The sequence below is a fragment of the Tursiops truncatus genome, chromosome 1 (assembly GCF_011762595.2).
Source record: "Tursiops truncatus isolate mTurTru1 chromosome 1, mTurTru1.mat.Y, whole genome shotgun sequence".
In the NCBI taxonomy this organism is placed as follows: Eukaryota; Metazoa; Chordata; class Mammalia; order Artiodactyla; family Delphinidae; genus Tursiops; species Tursiops truncatus.
Genome location: NC_047034.1, coordinates 174,847,138 through 174,864,955, shown reverse-complemented (window position 1 = coordinate 174,864,955; position 17,818 = coordinate 174,847,138). Strand labels below are relative to the sequence as shown.

The window sequence follows — 17,818 nt, the reverse complement described above, 5'->3', positions numbered from 1 at the left end:
TTTGGTAGAGAAGCAGCCTCCCTCCCCTCCAGGGAGTGACAGCCCAGCTCAGCCCTGGGGGCTCTTTATTGAAACAACTCACAGCACAGTATTTGAGGCAGCGCTGGCCAGCGGAATCCCAGGAGGCTGAGAAATTGAGGTCCCAGCACCTGTCCCTGCCCTCCTGGGGAGGATTCCTCCATGAAGGCAACCAAGCCTGAGCAGCCCCGGGCTGGAGGGTGGGTGGTCCATACACAGAGGCAATAAGAGCACTTGGAATCAGAGTGACCCTGCAGCACTGCCCTAGGCTGGGCCCCAAAGTCCGACAGTTGTGGCATCCACGGTGGGCAGGCACACCCTCAGCTGCTTTTATGAGCTCGCTCTTCCACGTAGAGCTGCATCTAATGGGCAGGAACGAACACCATGGTCAGGTGGACAGCCAGGGCAGCTACTCTGGAGAACCCACGGGGTCTCCGACAAGGGTGGGCTCTGTGGCCCCAGCCAGGGTTTAAGGGAAAGAGGGAGTTGGGAGCATAAAGCCAGGCATGCCCTGGTCATCTCCCCCGAGCCTTGATCCAGAAGCCGCCTGACAGGGCCTCAGCACACCCTAAATAAAGCACACTCAGGCCCAAGCAGCTTACCTTTAAGATGTCTGATGTCATGGTTTTCAGGGGTATCAGTCGGGGGTCATGCATGTGGACGTCCTGCTCATCTGCCAGGATCCAGGGGAAGTCCTAGGGAGGGGACAAGGGAAGGGTGGCAGGGGGCTGGTCCATGGCCCGCCCTCACTTTGCTGCCCTCTCCCCTTCCGGAGCTGGCATCCTCAGACTTCGGGGAGCATCAGAGTCACCAGGGAATGGCTGGCCGTGCAGATTCCTAGGTTCCCCCACCGGAGAGAGGCTGAGTCTGTAGATCTGAGCTGGGCTGGGAGCCCCAGTGATTTAACAAGCCCCAAACACCAGTTCTGAAACTGGATCAAGGATCCCCTCCCTTGAGAACCCCCAATGAGCTGGTGGCTCTCCCTGCTCTCAGCGCCAAGTGCCCAGGTGGGGCGATGACAAGCGGCTGGCCACAGAGCCAGCGCACAGTGAGAGCCTACCGATGCCAGGCGCTGCCGTAAGAAGTGTAATGAATGCCCTGCCGTAGGCAGCGCCCTCGCTCTCATGGAACTCCGGTTTTCAGACCTCCCAGCGGTCTCCCTGCCCACCCTCCCACACCAGTCTCATCTCACCTTGATGACCTGGATCTTCTCCATGTTGCGAGTGGCAGCTTCTCTCGTGTGCACTAAGACTGTGAAGGTACAGCCTAAAGAGGCCAGAGTTTGGTCAAGCCTGGGCCACCCCATGCCTGCCGCGTGGCACAGCCTCTTCCCACCTCCCTAGCTGGCTCAGCAGCCCCGCAAAGCAGAGTGTAAACCCAGTGTCCAGAAAAGTCACAGTCAACAGGGAGACTAAAGCCCAGGTGGAGTCATCAGGGAAGCTTCCTGGAGGAGGTGGGCTTTCAGAAGAGTTCTAAAAGGCAGGAAGGAAGAGAGGGAGCTTGGTGCAGCCAAGTAGGGATCTGAGGACACAGACCAACACAGGTAGCCATGGAAATGCCCAGGGAAGAGGGGGTGGGAGTGAGCACACCTGGGGGGTTGTGGTCCAGGACAGCATCACATACACTGATCTTCAGGATGAAGGCTCGGAGCAGCTGCTCCACGTGAGACAGCAGGGAGTCTGAGCTGGGAAGCAGAGAAGAGGAGGGTCTCCCAGCACATAGGTGTCCCCCTCCCACCAGCAGGCAAGCAACTCTGGGAGCAGCCCTGGCAGTGCAGAGTCCCCCTAGTGCTTCTGAGTGTATTGACTTCTGAGGCCCTGGCTACCTGTCTCTACACAGCTGACATCATCTGGGGAGTTTAAAACCAAAGCCGAGTCCCATCCCAGGCTAATTAAGTCAGAATGCGGCGGGGGGAAGGGGCACAGGGAACCCCAGTAGGTGGTTCTAATATGCAGCCCAGTCTGAGAACCGGACACAAAGCCAGGAAGGGACAGGGTTTGCCCGAGGCCACATAGCAAGTAGGGACAGATTCTAGTGCCCTGACCTCACCACACGAAGCTGGCAGCTGACCAGCCCAACACGCCCATCCAAGGTCAACATCTGGTTGACTAGGGACTGGATGGATGCTTGACTGGGAAGTCAGGAAACTGGGTCTGTGTCCTGGCTCTGGGTGACCAGGTCAAGATCATCTCTCGGGACCCTGGTTTCTCCATCTATAAAATGAGGTTGGGACTAGCCATTCACCAACGTTGTGATTTTCCAGGTGTGATACTGGAGGGTCTCCGTGTAACCTGTGTGATGTCCACAGAGACCACTGGGCGGCCGGCTGTGACTCAGACACTAACAGGCCTCGTTGGGTCAGCACACCTTGCCATGTCTCCTCTCAGGCCTTTAGCAAGGCATTCAGGGGCTGCCTTAAAGGGGTGAGGGTGGCCGTGTTACTAGGGACCTCACACCAGTGAGCACGTGGATGGGGGACGAGGCAGCGCACCTGATGGACAGCAGCGGAGGCTGCGTGATTTCGAAGACGAATTTCTCCACTGGGCGGTGCTCCTTGTCCAAGATGACTACCACCACTTTCTCCACATCGTTCTGCAAGGACAGGAAGCCCCGATTCCAGAACTGGACACCCGCCTCCCCCTTACCCCACCCCCCAGCCCCTGCCCCCTGCTCCCTGCCCAGGGAAGAATGGGAAAGGTGCACTCACGGCCCTGCTCAGCTTCTAGGCCCAGAGTCCCTGAGAGCCCAGAAAGAGGTTTGAGAAGTTGAAGTAGGCGCCCCCAGACATGAGTGGTACCCGCGGAGAGGAGAGGATGCCTGGGCCCCACAGGGGTCCCAGCGTGTCCCAGGGAGCAGAACAAGGTAGAATAAGGAAGCCCTGAGGGGCCAAGCTCAGACAGAGCTTGGGGGCAGAGGGGGAGAAAAGAACAGGTGAGAAGGACCCAAAACCCTCTGGGCAGGCCCCAGTCAGCCAACTCCACTAACCAGGGCTCCCGGGCCCGGCACGCCCTGAACGTGCCCACATACCCTGGGGCCTGTCCCTGGGCAGGGGTGGTCTCCAGAGCGCAGGACACAGGCTTCTGGGTGTTAAGAGTCATGGGGACCCGGTATGGTCCCAGCATCACCCCATCCTGGAGCATGGAGGAGCACTGGGGGTGGGGTGGGCTAGGGGCCTGGTGCCCTCACCTTCTCCAGCAGCGGCTTGACGCAGTGCAACGTGTCCTGGATATACTGGTTCAGCTCCGGGTGACAGGACATCTGCACACAACCCCATGATGGCTGGTGAGGCTGCAGCACTGATGGGGGAGCCATTGCAGACCCCCTCCAGCAGCCCAAGGGCCTGTCTGCCTTCGGAGAGAGGCGCAGCAGTTCCCTAGGGCTCCCCACCCAAGAGACAGACTTCCCATCACGAGGCTAAGAACTGAATTATCCACAGAGGGAGAGAAGTTAGAAGATGCTAAGAATTCAGTCTCAACATTAGCATTTAATATAGCATTAGGAGTTCCTAACGCGGGGTCACTGAGCTCCTCCAGAGTCTGAGAAGTCTTTAAATTGTGAGTGTTTGAGCATACAGGCATTTTTCCAGAGAGGGGATCCAGAAATTTAATCCATTTTCGAACATTAAGAATCTGGAACAGACTTCCCTTGGTGCGCAGTGGTTAAGAATCCGCCTGCCAATGCAGGGGAGAGCCCTGGTCTGGGAAGATCCCACATGCTGCGGAGCAACTAAGCCCGTGCGCCACAACTATCGAGCCTGCGCTCTAGAGCCCGCGAGCCACAACTACTGAAGCCCGCGTGCCTTCAGAGCCGGTGCTCCGCAACAAGGGAAGCCACCGCAATGAGAAGCCTGCGCACCGCAACTAAGAGCAGCCCCTGCTCACCGCCAACTAGAGAAAGCCCGCGCGCAGCAGCGAAGACCCAATGCAGCCATAAATAAATAAATAAATAAACTTATTAAAAAAAAGAATCTGGAACTAAGGAGTTGTGTGGCCTCAGGCTTAACTTCTCTGTGCTTTAGTTACTTCATCTGTGGAAGATCTCATTTAAAAAAGTGAGGATTAAGTGAGATAAGTACCTAGTACACGGTGGGTGCTCAGTAAGTGCTGATTCTTTTTTCCTTTTCCTTGTATATCTTTTTGTTTGTTTGTTTTTTGGGATTTTTCCCCCCTATATATCTTTTAAGCTTCCACCACCTTCCAGTATTCGGTCATTTATTCTAATATTTACTGAGTGCTTTCTAAGGGACAGGTACTTCTTGAGGCTGGGGATAGAGTAGCATATATTTACTGCTTTGTCTGCCTTTTAACCTAAAGCAACCGTTACAATTAGGGTAAATGAGGGGAGAGGGGAGTGCCTGAGGTTTATAGGAATCCCCTCCCCAAACCAACCATTCACCAGCTTCAGGAGACCTTTAAAATACAAAGATGGGGGGCTGGGGGGCTCTAATCGGAGGGCCTGGTCCCTAACTTCTAGCAAGGGGAACTCCCAGTTCAGAGGGGACAGAAGGAAACGCCACTGCGGCGAGGGGTGGGAGGTTGTCGGGCTAGCAGCAGCTGCCGGGAACTAGAAGGCAAGGCCAGGCCGCTGGGAACTGAGAGGGCTGAGCCTGAAGAAGGAAGAAAGTTAAAAATGTCCTCTCTACCCACTCTGTGATACGGGGGTGACCCAGTGCACCCAGTCTGGATGTGGGGCTCACCTGGACAGGCACGTTGTACTTCTTACGCTTCTGGAAGATGCCCACCGGGTAAACCTCACGCACGTAGAGGATCAGGTGCACCGCCACCTCCAGGAACTCGCAGAGCACGTCGGCCACCACTGCGAGGGGGCAGAACCCAGTGCGCTCGGGGAAGTCCGCCAGCCCAGGCCCTCCCTCGCCCCCCGCCAGGGTGCGCAGGTCCAGCCTCTCTACCTTGACCAAAGTTGAGGTCCTGTCGCGTGAGCGTGGTCATCCTTCCCGATACCTAGGGGGTGGGGCAGGAGCGGGAGCTAGTTTCTAAGGCCCCTATAGCCGCAGGGCCCGCCCACCTCCACTGCCCCTCCCCTCCTCCGTCTGGGGGGAATCTGGGCAGGACCGCCCCTCCCTTCACACAGAACCGGAGCAGCTGGGAAGGACCCCCCACGCTGGCGTCAGAGCTCGGAGGCATCAGCTGCGGCGCGATCAGCCTCTGCGCACTAGCCGCCTCGCCCTGCAGTCTCCTGGGAGTAGATAAGGCCAGAGCTGTGCCCGCATAAAGGGCACCGCCGCAGAGGGTACAGCTGGATGCGCAGGGCCGGTAGCGTGAAGCCGGACACGCGGAAAGCGAAACTAGGCTGGAATAAGACTTCACCTCCTGCCAGGCTGGATTCTTCCCCTGAGGGAATCCCGCCCTTCTCCTCTTCCCCGGTACCGGCTCCGGCCTCGATTCCGGACTCGGGGCCAGGCCCCCGCGAGGGAATCCACCGACCGATCACTCGCGCCTCGCGCTCAACCAGAGGCCCAGGCGCCGCTCCATGACGTCCGCGGCGCTCCGGCGGGTCCTAGCGCCGGTTTCCAGCCACGCCCACCCCCTGCTCAGCCAACCACGGGTGCAGGAGGGAGAGACGGCCAGAGGGGCGGGGCTTGGGAGGGGCGGGGCCCTGCCTGGGCGCCGGTGTGATCCCAGGGCCGATGCTGCACCACGCCTCTTCCTTTCAATTTTAGGTGGGCGCGAAAAGAGACAACTTTGGTCTCCACATCGGATCGCAACGTATTTTCCCCCCAGGGCATTTCTCTCGCTTTAGGAGGCGCGGGAAGAGGTAGCGTACGTGTTGCTGGTGAGAGCCAGCTCGAGATCACAGCTGGGCACTATGGACAGCGACATCTACCGCTAGCTCCGCAGTCACCATCCCCGGAACCTCAGCTGCCCAACCGAAAGCGAATCCGCCGGCTCCGGGGCGGGGACAGGGAAGGGCCGGCGAGCACCGGGGACGTCCCCGTCCCCACCCCCACCCGGAGCCTAAATGCAGCCAGTCTTTACCTCCCAAGAAGGTAAAAACTTCCCGGGCCGTGCATCATAACAATAGCTGACATTTATAGAGGTCCAGCCATGTGCCAGGGACTGGGCTAAGTGTGTTCGTGGATCAGCTCACTAAATCCTCAAAACAATTCCACGCGACAGTTGCCATGATTGTCCCCGTTTTACGTATGAGCCAAGTGAAGTTCAGAGGGGTGAAGTAACCTGCCCGAGTTACCCAGCTATTGGGGGAGGCGGTGGGCATAGTTGTGTTCTGCCACTACACTTTGTAGCTCGGAAGTCCCCCAGAGGCATGGACTCTGGAAGGGCTGAGAGGACCCTGGGAAATAATAATATTAATATTAAAATAATTACTAACATGCATTGAGCACTTAATATGTTTCAAGCACTGATTTCTTTAATTCTCTCATTAACCCTAAGAGCTAAGCCTTCATTTTACAGTCCCACTTTATAGATGGTAAAACAGGCTCAGAGATGTTCCCTAATTTGCCAAAACCACACAGTTGGAATACAAACCCAGTTCTGACTCCTACTCGAACTCCAGGGCTTCACCTTATTTTCAGCCCCTTTATTTTACAGATGGAAAAACTAAGTTCAGAAAAGTGGCTGAGGAGTTATGGCAACAAATCAGGGCCAGAAGTCCGGGGATCTTGTCTCTGACCTCCAGGGACACAAAAGCTGGTTAGGAGTCATGCCCATCTGCTGGTACACAGATATAGCTATAGGAATGTTTACCGTTTACTGCTTAGTATTGGAGACCTGCACCTCCTTCACCCCAGATGCTTTCAAACCTGCATTTACACACTTCTGATGGGGTGGGGGCAGGGGAGAGAATAACTAACCTAGCCCATTAAGCCAAGAATGCCCGCAGAGCATTTCTCAAAAGCAGTCCTAGGAAATCTGCATCAGGATCCCCAGGGAGCCCATTAAACGTCAGGAACCTGGGCTTCCCGGACCTACCAGATCAGTTGGGGTGCACAGCAGGGCACTAGCCCTTTAACAAGCTCCCAGGGGCCCTGATGCCCAAGAAAGTGTGGGAATTGCAACCACAGTGGTTTGGGCTTTTCCAGGGAAAGTCTGCATTTCATAAAATTGCAGTGCTTAACCCAATGGAATGGATGATTTATTTCAGAAATGGATGCACCTGGCAGCACATTTGGGGCACAGCAATCCTTTCCAAGACCTGGGGACCCTGCCCATGTCATATAGAAGAGGACCATTTCCATATGGAAAGAGCTGAGCAGCTCACTTGCTTGTAGACAGGTGTCCCCTGGCTCCTTGAGATTTAATCACTGAGGATGCTTTGGAAACTGGAGAGATTTGAGGGTCCCTCTTTGCCCGTCCCTGGAACCCGCTCAAGCAGCATTTTCACTGGTAACAGAAAGTGGCAGTCTTAAGGGGGCAATTCTTTGTAAAGGGTCCCTTAGGATTGGGGTCTAGGGTGGAGAAACTCAGAGCCCAGCTACTCCTGTGGCCTCCGAGGCACAGTGTGAGCAACCTGGGGGCTCATGCCAGGCATTCCTTCATGGGCCCTAAGCCCCAGCCCCCCACCCCACCCCCGCCCTGAGACGACACAGTGCAAGTCACCCATAGGTCTCCTGCCACACAGAGCTAAAGAACTTCAGAGAAACCTTGGTGGACATACACCCCAAAACTCTCATTTTTCCAGTGAGGACACTGAGGTCCCAACACCTTTGTTTGACACTGGGGCACCCACCCTGTCAACTGTAACCTGGATAAAAACACCTACATTCGGGGCTTTGGATTCGGAGCCAGCCATAAACAGAGGAAGGGGGGCTAGGAGACAGATGAGGAGGGATCAAACTGATCGACCTCAGCCCCCAAAAGGCCTCCATCTCATTTGTGAAATGCACAGGCTGGACAGATGTTCCCTAAACCTCTGATGGCCTCGGGTTCCACGGGGGCCAAGAAGCTGGGCATGGGACAGGGGTAGGGGGCCGAATCAGCATGGGGCCATGGGGGAGCTCTGTGAAAAGTCATCTGTTACTTCCATCCATTCGGCATCTGGTTTTTCATATCTTAATCGCATCAGCATGATGGATGGTCACGGATTACAGATTACAGATTACAACCCCAGATTACATCATGGGGTTAATTTATTACATTTTTGAATACCCACTTGCTGGGAGACTGTTTTTCAAAGGTATTTGCATATCTTTCACCATAACAACAATGTGTAGGAGGGCATCTGGGAGGGAAGGATGGATGTTTAGGAGGGGAGAGAGCTTATTTGCCAACTGAAGCAGGTTCCTGAGGGTCTGCAATGGGAACGGAGAGCAAATCACTCCCTAGAGACATTTAAATTGAAACTAAGAGAAGGTGAGATGCAAGAAAGTTTTGCAAAGACTGCACGGGTGAAGGAAGATTCCTGGGGTTCACTGAACAGCACACAGTGAGTGAATGGGGTATAATAACAAGCAAGGAAGTGTCCAGACCCCTAAGATGCTTCCAGAGTCCCTCCCATTCTCACCATCCTGATCACAGGACACATTATCCATCCCATCCCTGCCTAAGGTTCCCAGGACACCAAACACGGAGGTGGGAGGAGCCACAGAGTCAGCACGTATAGCCCGGTGACGATCCCACTGATACCACAATATTCAGGAACCCAGCCAGCTGGGATGCCCCCTGAGCAGAGGCCCAGCCTCATTCATTCTCTTAGTCCAGCACCTCACCAGTGCCTGGCCAAATCCAGGTTCTGAATGAATGTGTGTCCAATGAGCGAATGAAAGAATGAAGGCATGAAATGATGGTGGGCAGTGTCTCATTGCCACTTGCCTGACATGAATCCTCATTTAGTCTGGATGAGGGGCAAAGACCTCTGATTTCAGTGCTTGGGCTCTAGGTGGTGGTGTGCAGAGAAAAGCTGCTTTCACAAATGAAGCAAGAGCTGCGGATTACTCACTACGGTGCCCCTCACACCCGCTGGCCTGCTGCTTCTCTCCCCACCACTGCCCCTTGACCTGCTGTGAGGCCTTCCCTCTCTGATTCTCAGTTTCCTCATCTGTAAAATGGGATCATGGCAGCACCAATTCCATAGAGTTGAGTAAGAAGTAAGTGAGATAATGTTTGTAAAACTATAACGTGCACAATACCTGGCACATAAATGCCTAATTACTGGCTGTTATGACAATGATATTCAGATTGACACACACCTTGCCAGCTTCGGCAGCACATGTACAAAAATTGGGACGATACAGAGGTTAGTGTGGCCCCTGTGCAAGGACGACACGCAAATTTGTGAAGCGTTCCACGTTTTTCTAAAAAAAGAGTGGATATATGTGTACGTATAACTGATTCACCTTGCTGTACACCTGAAACTATCACAACCTTGTAAATCAACTATACTCCAATAAAAATTCTAAAAAAAGATCGACACACACTATCTAAGCCCCTACAGCAAACACTCTGAACCAGCCATCATGCCTTTCAAAACCCCATCCAAAACATCCAGAGCTGTGCCCCTCTTGCCAGTTCCATTCCCCAAGGCAGCAGGCAGCCCCCAAGATGCCCTTAAGGTGGGCATGCATCCTCATGGCCCGAGATGCCTAAAGACAAGTGGCTGCGGCTGAAGACAGCTCCTCTCCCCGCTCATCTAGTCTTCTGGTGTGAGGCCCGACCTGCCCAGCTGCCCCAGATCCTGGGGTCCACTGCTGACCTCAGACCCAGGTCAGAGCCCTGACCTTAGGCCAGTAACACTGGGCGGCTTCCAATAGTTCAACCAGGGCAAAGCCCCCACGCCATTCCGTCCCTGAAGTTCTGCTGACTCCGCAGTGTCATTGACACCTTGTTGGTCAGGGGGACCTGACAGGTCATCTCTTTTTAAACTTTGAACTTTTATCCACAGAAATGCACAGAGACACTAAATGTTTTCCACAATTTTAGGGGTTGCCGGGACCTCTGAAGTCATCCTCAACCACAGGGTAAGAACCCTTGATCCAACTCAACTGCCACTTTTTAAAAATAACTGCTTTATTGAGAAATAATTCACAAACCATAAAGTTCATCCTTTTAACGCATGCAATTCAGTGGTTTTTAATATCGTCGCAAAGTTGTGCGTCAATCACCACTATCTAATTCCAGAACATTTCCATCATCCCAGAAAGAAAACCCCCCGCATACATTGGCAGCCACTTCCCCAGTCTCGCCTTCTGCCAGCCCCTGGCAACCAACCACTCGTCTACTTTCTGTCTCTATGGACTTGCCTATTCTGAACATTTCATGTAAGTCATACAATATGTGGCCTTTTACGTCCGGTTTGTTTCACGTAGCATTCATGTTTTCAAGGTTCACCAAAATTGCGGCATGTACTGGTACTTCATCCTTTTTGTGGCCGAATAATATTCTGCTGTATGAATATACCATGTTTTGTTTATCCACTCATCAGGTGATGGATATTTGACTTGTTTCCACTTAGGCCATTCAAACATGGGGAAACTGAGACCCAGAGTCACCATAACCTAGATGGGACAGGAGTCCAGGCCTCTCTCCTAACATCCACCTTTTCTTGCAGCATTGCTCTGGGAGGACCCAGAGAACAGAGAGTCCAAGCGTGGCGAAAGATCGCCCCACTGGCGAATAGCCATCGCAACAGCATGTGAACCAGAGGATCCAATAACTTGCTTCCGGTTCAGTAAATGCTGGGCCACAGCTTCATCCTTGACAGAGAGGATCATACCCACTGTCCCCCTCCCAGGCCCAAGCCACCATCACCTCTTCTCTGCCACTGTTCCTAGCTGGTCTCCCTGCTTTTGTCCTTGCCAAATGCAGTCTATTCTCAACTTTGGGAATCAGAGTGAATTTGTTAAAACCTAAGTCAGATGATGTCTCTGCTCTGCTCACAACCCAATCCATCCTCGTGCTTGCCCATCAGGCTGATAATATTACGATAACAATAGCAGATAATTTTTCTAGAGCATATCCTGTGGGGTCAGGACCTTAGGAACATTATCTCCTTACACAGGCCACTGCACTTAATCCTCGAGCCCTGAGAGTTACGGCTAACGGTGAGCTCAGAGAGGTTAGGCCCCTTGACCAAGCATACGGGGAATGAATGACAGCAGAAGAGGGGCCCAGGCATCTTACCCGACTACAGAGCGGAGCTCTTAAAACTCTGAACCATAATTTGCCACGCTGGAGAAAGAAGAAAACAGTCGAAATGGAAGCCGCTGGGCCAGCTCTGGGCGCCAGGCAAGACTGCTGCTTCCCGCGAACGCGGGCCCGCCCCACCGCTCTCTGATCTTTGCAGCGCTTGCGGCCCCCCTGACCCCGCGGTGAGTTATGGGGGCCGCGGGACCCATAACACAGCATTCCGGGACTCCCAGGGTCGGCAGGACGCGGCACCCTGCTCTGTGATGGATAAGCCACCCCTAGCGCTGGCTTTGTCCTGCCTGGGCCGGGTTGGGGACCTACTTTGGACGGGGCGTGGCGAGAGGCGGACCGCGTGCGCGTGTGTGTGTGTGTGTGTGTGTGTGTGTGTGTGTGTGTGTGTTGGGTAGGGGTATTGTCTTTTTCCCTTCCCTCCCAGGGTGTTTGAGTGGGGAGCGGACACTAGCGCAGCCGTCAGTGCTCCCCAGTCTCACTTGGTAGCGCTTTGAAGACCCCCCTGGACCCCCACGTCGAAGACCGACCCCTCCCTGAACCTCGCCCCCAACTCTGCGCACTTTCGGAGGCTACTGAGGCCCCGCGGTGCCCCGTTCCTCCTCCCTCGCACAGGGCATTTCTTCCGTCCCATTTGACAGCCTAGGCGGAATAATCCTTTTGGGGAACCGCCGGCCTCTGCGCGGCCAGACGCTGCCGCAGCTGAGCGCTCAGCTCCGATCCATTGTTGGGGTCCGCCAGGGACCCCCTGCCGCGGCCCTTTGTCGCCCGCTCCCTGCTGGGCCGCTCCAGATGCGCCACCGCTGCCCGCGCCCCGCCCGTCCCACGCGCCCCGGGCCGCGCCGAGGCGGCTCTTCCGCACCGGGAGGAGTGGGCCCGCCTCTCCCGGTGCCTGCACGGCCGCCCGGCTGCGCCCGCCTTTGTCTACCTTCTTTGTCTGCCCCGCGCCTTCGCGGCGGCGGCAGCTAGGCCTCTGGGGAGGGGGCCCGGAACGCCGAGCGCAGCTGGCGAGGGCGCGCTGGCTGGGAGCGCGCGGGGCCCGGCCCGGCCCGGGGCTGCCCCTCGGCTGGGGGCAGTGGAGCCCGCTCGCCGCCGCCCCTCCCCCGTCCCCTCCGCGTGCTCCCGCCCCCTTCCCTCACGCCCGCCCCCTCCCCCTTCCCTCCAGCCCAGCTCAGCCTCGGCACATCCTCCTGCCGCCCGCGCACCTCTCCGCGCGGTCCCGGCTTCGCGGCTCGGCCTTCTGCTGCGCTCGACTCCCGCAGGCGCTCGGCCCCGCGCCCCTCGGCCCCTGCCCCGCCGGTTGGACAGGTAAGGCTTGGCCTTGGCCCGCCCCTGGCTCCACCCTCCCGCCTCACCTGGCTGCGCGCCGGGACAAAGGTGGGCTACCTGGAGCGCTCAGGGGCGGGGCGCGCTGGAGACTGAGGATGGAGGTGAGGATGTTGCTTTCCTCCCTGCCCTCCCGGCCCTCGGACCCGTCGGTCAGTGGGTCCACCGCCTCCGCTCCTCGCCGCGTCTCCCCTCGGCTCCTGGCTCTGCTCCTGGGCCCCTCATCCGCCCGCCTTCCGCCGGACACTCACTTTTCCACGTTCTGACACTGCCTAGCGTGCGCCCTTGCCGCCCTCTTCCGGACGCGGCTCTCGCCCACTCTCCTCCTCGGCACTAGCCTTCTCCCTCTGGGACCCGGTCTCTCTTTGTCTCTCTGTCTCTGAGTCTCCCGGTGGTCTCTCAGGCTGGGGACCCCAATCTGACATCGTTTGAAGAAGATTGGAAGATTCCCTAAGCTCCGGACAGAGCTGGCAGGAGTGCCCTCTGCTTCTTTCGAGGCTGCCTACGGGGCTGGGGTGTGTTGCAGGTAGAGGGAGGTTCCGGCTGCGTCCCCCGCCAGCACTGCCCAGTTCCTCGCGCTAGCAACCCCGACAGCGCTGGCCTCGCTCTTCTGGCCCCGGCTCAGGCTCCCTCCCTCTCCACTGCTGGCTTTTCTCCAACCGCACGCCGGGGTCTCAGGCTCCTTCGGGACCCGAGGTTTGAGTGGTGAGACTTCTTGGGTTTCCCGCCAAGTCTTGCCTTACTGCACTGCGTGCTCCCTCTGCCCTCGCCTCTGTCTGGTCTCTCTTGCATGGAGCCGTCTTCCATGCTGCCCACCTCCCAGCCTGGTGGCATGCGAGAAGTGTCCCAGTACTGGTTCAGTACCACCCCCCTGGGGTCAGGCAGACGGAGGCTGAGGGAGTGACCTTGGACAAAGGGACGCACTTCTCTGAGCCTCAGTGCCCCCTTCATAAAACGGGGATAATAGCACCTACCTATAGGGATCTATGTGAAAGCAGTGAAAAAAACATATCGGATGCCAGCGAGGCACACACTCGGTGGCCACGGGGGATTCTACAGTCCCAGTCCCTGGGTGGGGTGGGGTGGGGTTAGGGGGTCCACAGAAAGGGGGAAGTGGATCAAAAATTCAGGCTTAGAGACACTGCAGAGAAACCTGACTGTGGCCCCTCCCGTATCATGGTCACCTCCCCCTACACACTGTTACTGGCACTCTTCTCTCTTTCTCTCCCTCCTCCTCTCTGCTTGTCCTAAAATCGGAGCTTAAAAATCAGAAAGAAAAGAGTGTCTGCTTTCAAAATGAGATCAATGTGGCTGTGTCGCTGTTGCCAACAGCTGGTCATTGATCATGAGGCATCCGTGTGGCTCGTTCCCAATTCTGAATCTCTGTCTTGCACCCATTTCTTTTTTAATGGCTCTCGCTCACGAGCCATTTCCTTTCCTCTGGGGGGGATTGTATTTTGGACCCTGCACCTGTTGTGTAATCACCCAAACCCTCTGACCATCGTCTGTGTCATCGCGACAGGTGACACACCACCCCAGGAGTCGGGCAGTGATGTGGGCTTAGGGCCATAATGAGGGCAACTTTGGAAGAGGGACATCTTCTCCCGGCTGGAAAGTTCTGGGTTCCCCTAGCTGAGATTTTTTTTCAGCCACAGCCAGAGCTAGCAACTAGTGCCTTTCTCTTTAGAGAGGCAAGAATGGGACTGGAAACACCCACAGACACACACACACACACAGACACACACACACACCCCATCCAGACTCCTGCTCACAATCCTTTCTGCCACTTTCTCTGCCTCCCTTCCCACCGTTCAATTCACCGTGCTTCGCATCCCTACATCCCTCCATAGCTCCCTGTTTCCACTAAATTAACTGCTGCCTGCCTCCCATCACACCCCCTGTCGGCATCTTGGGTTTCAGCCACGACGGAGGGCCGATCATCTCCACGCCCTGACTGCCTCCGAGCTTTTGCTAGGCTCTCCCCTCTAACTAAAATGTCTCCCCTTGCAGGCCAAGGTCAGATGTCCCCTCCTGTGGGGAGCCCTCCTGCCCCCCTTGCCTCCCTGTCTCTCCTGTGGTCTGTACTTCCCTGGGCGGGGCTGGGTCCTGTTCCACTTGGGGTCCCAGTGCCTGAGACACAGCTGGCACACAGCAGCACAGCACGTGCTCTGTCCGTATTTGTTCTAATATATGGAATCCTTGGCCAAGGAGATAGGAATGAACTGACAATTGCAAGCCACAGGTTATCCGTGGGTTCCACTGGGTCCCGCTGGCCAGGCCAGGGGCAGAGTTGGCCCTAGGGCAGACTGGTGAGGTTGTGGAGCGGGGAGCAAGCCTCCTGGAAAGTCCCTGTGGTACTGGGGGCTCTGCACGCCTCCAGAAGATGAGGAGGATTTCTGTGCCTGATGCGAACAGAGGAAATCGGCTAGACAGGGAACTGACTGCCCAAGTTCAGCAGACTAGCTTAGCAGCTACGTGACCTGGACCTTCACTTGCCTCGGCCAGAAATGTGGCAGAGCAGCGGTTTGCATCCTGGCCTCCCTGACTCCACAGCCTGGGAAGAGCACGAGCTGGGCATGTTCCCGGGGTGGGGAGGTGTCATACTAACATCTCTCCACTGGCCCATTCAGGTGCCACCCACCTCTCCTGCTGTTCCAGGCCCTCTGCTTGTCCTACCCCAGCCCTTCCTCTCACGTGGGCCACCGTAGCCAATGGAACACAGGCCTCCCCAGGAAGGACCCTGCCACTAGAGGCCCTGCCCCCCTCATACCAGTTCCCAGCTTTGGCAGCCTCGCACCCCGCAACACCATGGCCTGGCATTGACCGTCTGGGACACGTCCCTGAGTGAGTGTAGGGGTACTGGTGCTGGAATCCAGAGCAGTTGGGATAAAGTAATTGCACACCTCAAGTTTTTAGGGGCCCCCTCTGTGCCAGGCTCTGGGTTAAGGCCCCCACCACGTGTCATCCCTGAAAGTCACAGCGTCAGTACTCGTACTAGTTACCGAGTTAGCATGAGGCGTGGTCAAAGAGCCTGCCTTTGGAGTCAGGTGGCCACAGGTTCAAATCCCAGCTCTACCACTCACTCTACTGTGTAACCTTGAGCAAATCCTTCAAATCTTTGTCCCAATGTTGAACCATTGTTACTATTGTTATTACCTGAAAAGTATTGTCCACTTCAATGGGCTGAATTATAAACTAGATAATATATAAAGCTCTAAGCCTAGAGTAGTTGATACCCTATAAATGACACCCAAGCAAACATTCATTTTTCAGATGTGGGATTGAAGCCCAGAGAGGTTAATTGACTTGCCCAGGGTCACACAGCTATTGAATGCTGGAGCCAGGATTCACACCCAGGCTTGTCTGACTCCAGGTGTCTTTCTACTCCACACTGACCTCTGCCGGAACTGACAGTGGGCATTTTGTCACTCGATTAAGTGATGGGTGCGACCAAATTGTCTGGGAACCAAGATAATGACATTTGGAGAATAGGGGGCCAGGAGGATGGCTTAGGAGAGGAGGAGGGGTGTCGAGTACCTGTAATGTAGCAGGAGGTAGGACTCCACTCCCTCCCCCCAAAACAATAGCCCTACATCAGTTTTTTTGAGGTGTGAGGCCTCAGGGGGGTGGGAATTCCCGAGGCTGCTGTTGGAAATAATAAAAGCAGATGGTGCTGCCCCTGCGGAAAGGCAAACCTCATTTGCTAAGACAATGGTCCCCTCCAGGCTGGCCTGGGCCTGTGTTGACCTGCCCCACCGAAGCCATCCATCACCCCACCGAGCACTGAGGACGTGGCCACCTGTGCCTGCCCCCATGCACACGCAGGCACAGATGCACAAACACTTCCAGGAACCCACCCCCAAGCCCCACTCCCGCTCTTTCCCCTCCTCATAATAACAACAGCTACTGTTTATCGCACTCTTACTGGGTACCACTCACTCTGTATACCTTTGCCTCCCCTCATTCTCCAGCATTTTACAGGAGAGGAAACCGAGGCTCAGAGAGGTCAAATGACTTGCCCAAGGTCACACAGCTCTTTCTGCTCTGGTCAGGGGGTGCTCTCCCATGGCTCAGCTTAATGGATTTGGGCTGACATTTTTGTGTTTGAATCAATAATAATTACATCTGTGCCTCAATCTTTCATTAGGTCTGTGGCCTCCCTGCCAGGTCAGAGTGGGGACACCTGGAGGGCAAGGACTGTGTCTTTGCCCACAGAATAGAAGCTCCCTCCAGCGAAGTGTATGTTTTCCCCATGTTCTGGGAATGTCCAAGGCCAGAGCTGTGTCTCCCCTATCAGACTGGGAAATCCCTAAGGGCAGCAACAGGGTCTCCCCTGTTACACTGGAGGCTTCCTGGGGCAGGGGCTGCTTTTCTTGCTCAGACTGAGAGCTCCCTGAGGACAGGAGCCACGTCTCATCAGTCTAAGAGTCCTCCAAGGCAAGACCTAGATCTTCCCTGTTACAGTGGGAGCTCCCCAGGGCCAGGGCTATTGTCCCCAATCAGACTGGCAATTTCCAGAAGCAGGGACAAGGTCTTCAGACTAGAGCAGTTTCCCTTGCATGGCATCCAGGTCCTGTACCCAGAGGAGCTCAGCAAGTGGTGACTACCTGGTTCACTGTCCCTGGCAGTCTCCACCCTGGGGCTCCACGGGTCAAGAGGCAGAGTTCTCTGTGTGAGGCCAGGTTGGCACAAAGGCATGTGGAGCGGTAGGTGGGGCTCTGGCTGTTCTGAGGCCTAGGGGGGGCTGAGAGGCCCCTTCCTATTGGCCAGGTGGCACTTTGGGGGCACAGAGCCTCAGGGCGGCAGGGGAGATGGCTAGGGACTAGCTCAGGACTGTCAAGGCCAATCCACTGATGAGTACCCCACAGGGCGGATGTTTCAACTCTTATCTCCCCTCCCCCCTTCCAGGAAGCTCATCTTTGCTGCCTGCCATCCCACCTCCACTGCCTGAGTTCCTTCCATACCTGGAAACCTCCCCTTCCCCAACCACACAGAAGTCCTCGTTTCCTAAACAGTCAAATCTCATGACAGGCTCATAATCCCATTTCACAGACAGGGAAATTATGACTCATGATGAGGTGTGATGGCGGGAGGATCGTGGGAGGGGCTCGGGAGACAGAATCTAGTCCCAAATTGACTTGGGAAGAGCCCAGCCCAAGAATTTAGGATCCCCCTCCTCTCCCCCACTGTCATTGAGGACATAACCATTTTTGTTTTTTGTTTTTTTGAACATCTTTATTGGAATATAATTGCTTTACAATGGTGTGTTCGTTTCTGCTGTATAACAAAGTGAATCAGCTATATGCATACGTATATCCCCATATCTCCTCCCTCTTGCGTCTCCCTCCCACCCTCCCTAT

At 55.7% G+C, this 17,818-nt stretch overlaps 1 protein-coding gene and 1 non-coding gene across 5 annotated transcripts; one reads left to right on the top strand and one right to left on the bottom strand.

Moving 5' to 3' along the window:
- Window positions 1-48: 48 nt before the first annotated feature.
- MAD2L2 (mitotic arrest deficient 2 like 2) lies at window positions 49-5,531 on the bottom strand. 4 transcript variants are annotated; one of them, XM_033843284.2, is made up of 10 exons: window positions 5,346-5,531; window positions 5,113-5,214; window positions 4,928-4,979; window positions 4,715-4,833; window positions 3,205-3,276; window positions 2,510-2,610; window positions 1,608-1,702; window positions 1,211-1,284; window positions 621-713; window positions 49-380 (listed from the first exon to the last, which is right to left on the bottom strand). In XM_033843284.2, the coding sequence occupies exons 3-10, from the start codon at window positions 4,965-4,967 to the stop codon at window positions 339-341; spliced, it is 636 nt and encodes a 211-aa protein (XP_033699175.1). In that variant the 5' UTR covers window positions 4,968-4,979; window positions 5,113-5,214; window positions 5,346-5,531; the 3' UTR covers window positions 49-338. The 4 variants fall into 4 exon arrangements, with proteins under 4 accessions (XP_033699175.1, XP_073652157.1, XP_033699169.1 ...); XM_073796056.1 differs by having other exon boundaries at window positions 4,928-5,214; XM_033843278.2 differs by lacking the exon at window positions 5,113-5,214.
- Window positions 5,532-9,190: 3,659 nt separating this feature from the next.
- LOC117309749 (U6 spliceosomal RNA) lies at window positions 9,191-9,292 on the top strand. Its single transcript, XR_004524054.1, has one exon. It is a non-coding gene; the product is annotated as a U6 spliceosomal RNA (small nuclear RNA).
- Window positions 9,293-17,818: the final 8,526 nt, after the last annotated feature.

What these genes read in the sequence shown, in the direction of transcription:
- MAD2L2 (XM_073796056.1), bottom strand. Translation starts at nt 4,967, where the DNA reads ATGACCACGCTCACGCGACAGGACCTCAACTTTGGTCAAG. An exon ending in AGAAGATCCAGGTCATCAAG is followed by an intron (nt 714 to 1,210) that starts GTGAGATGAGAC and finishes TCCCCTCCCTAG; the next exon opens with GACTTCCCCTGGATCCTGGC. An exon ending in TGACATCAGACATCTTAAAG is followed by an intron (nt 381 to 620) that starts GTAAGCTGCTTG and finishes CCTGCCCATTAG; the next exon opens with ATGCAGCTCTACGTGGAAGA.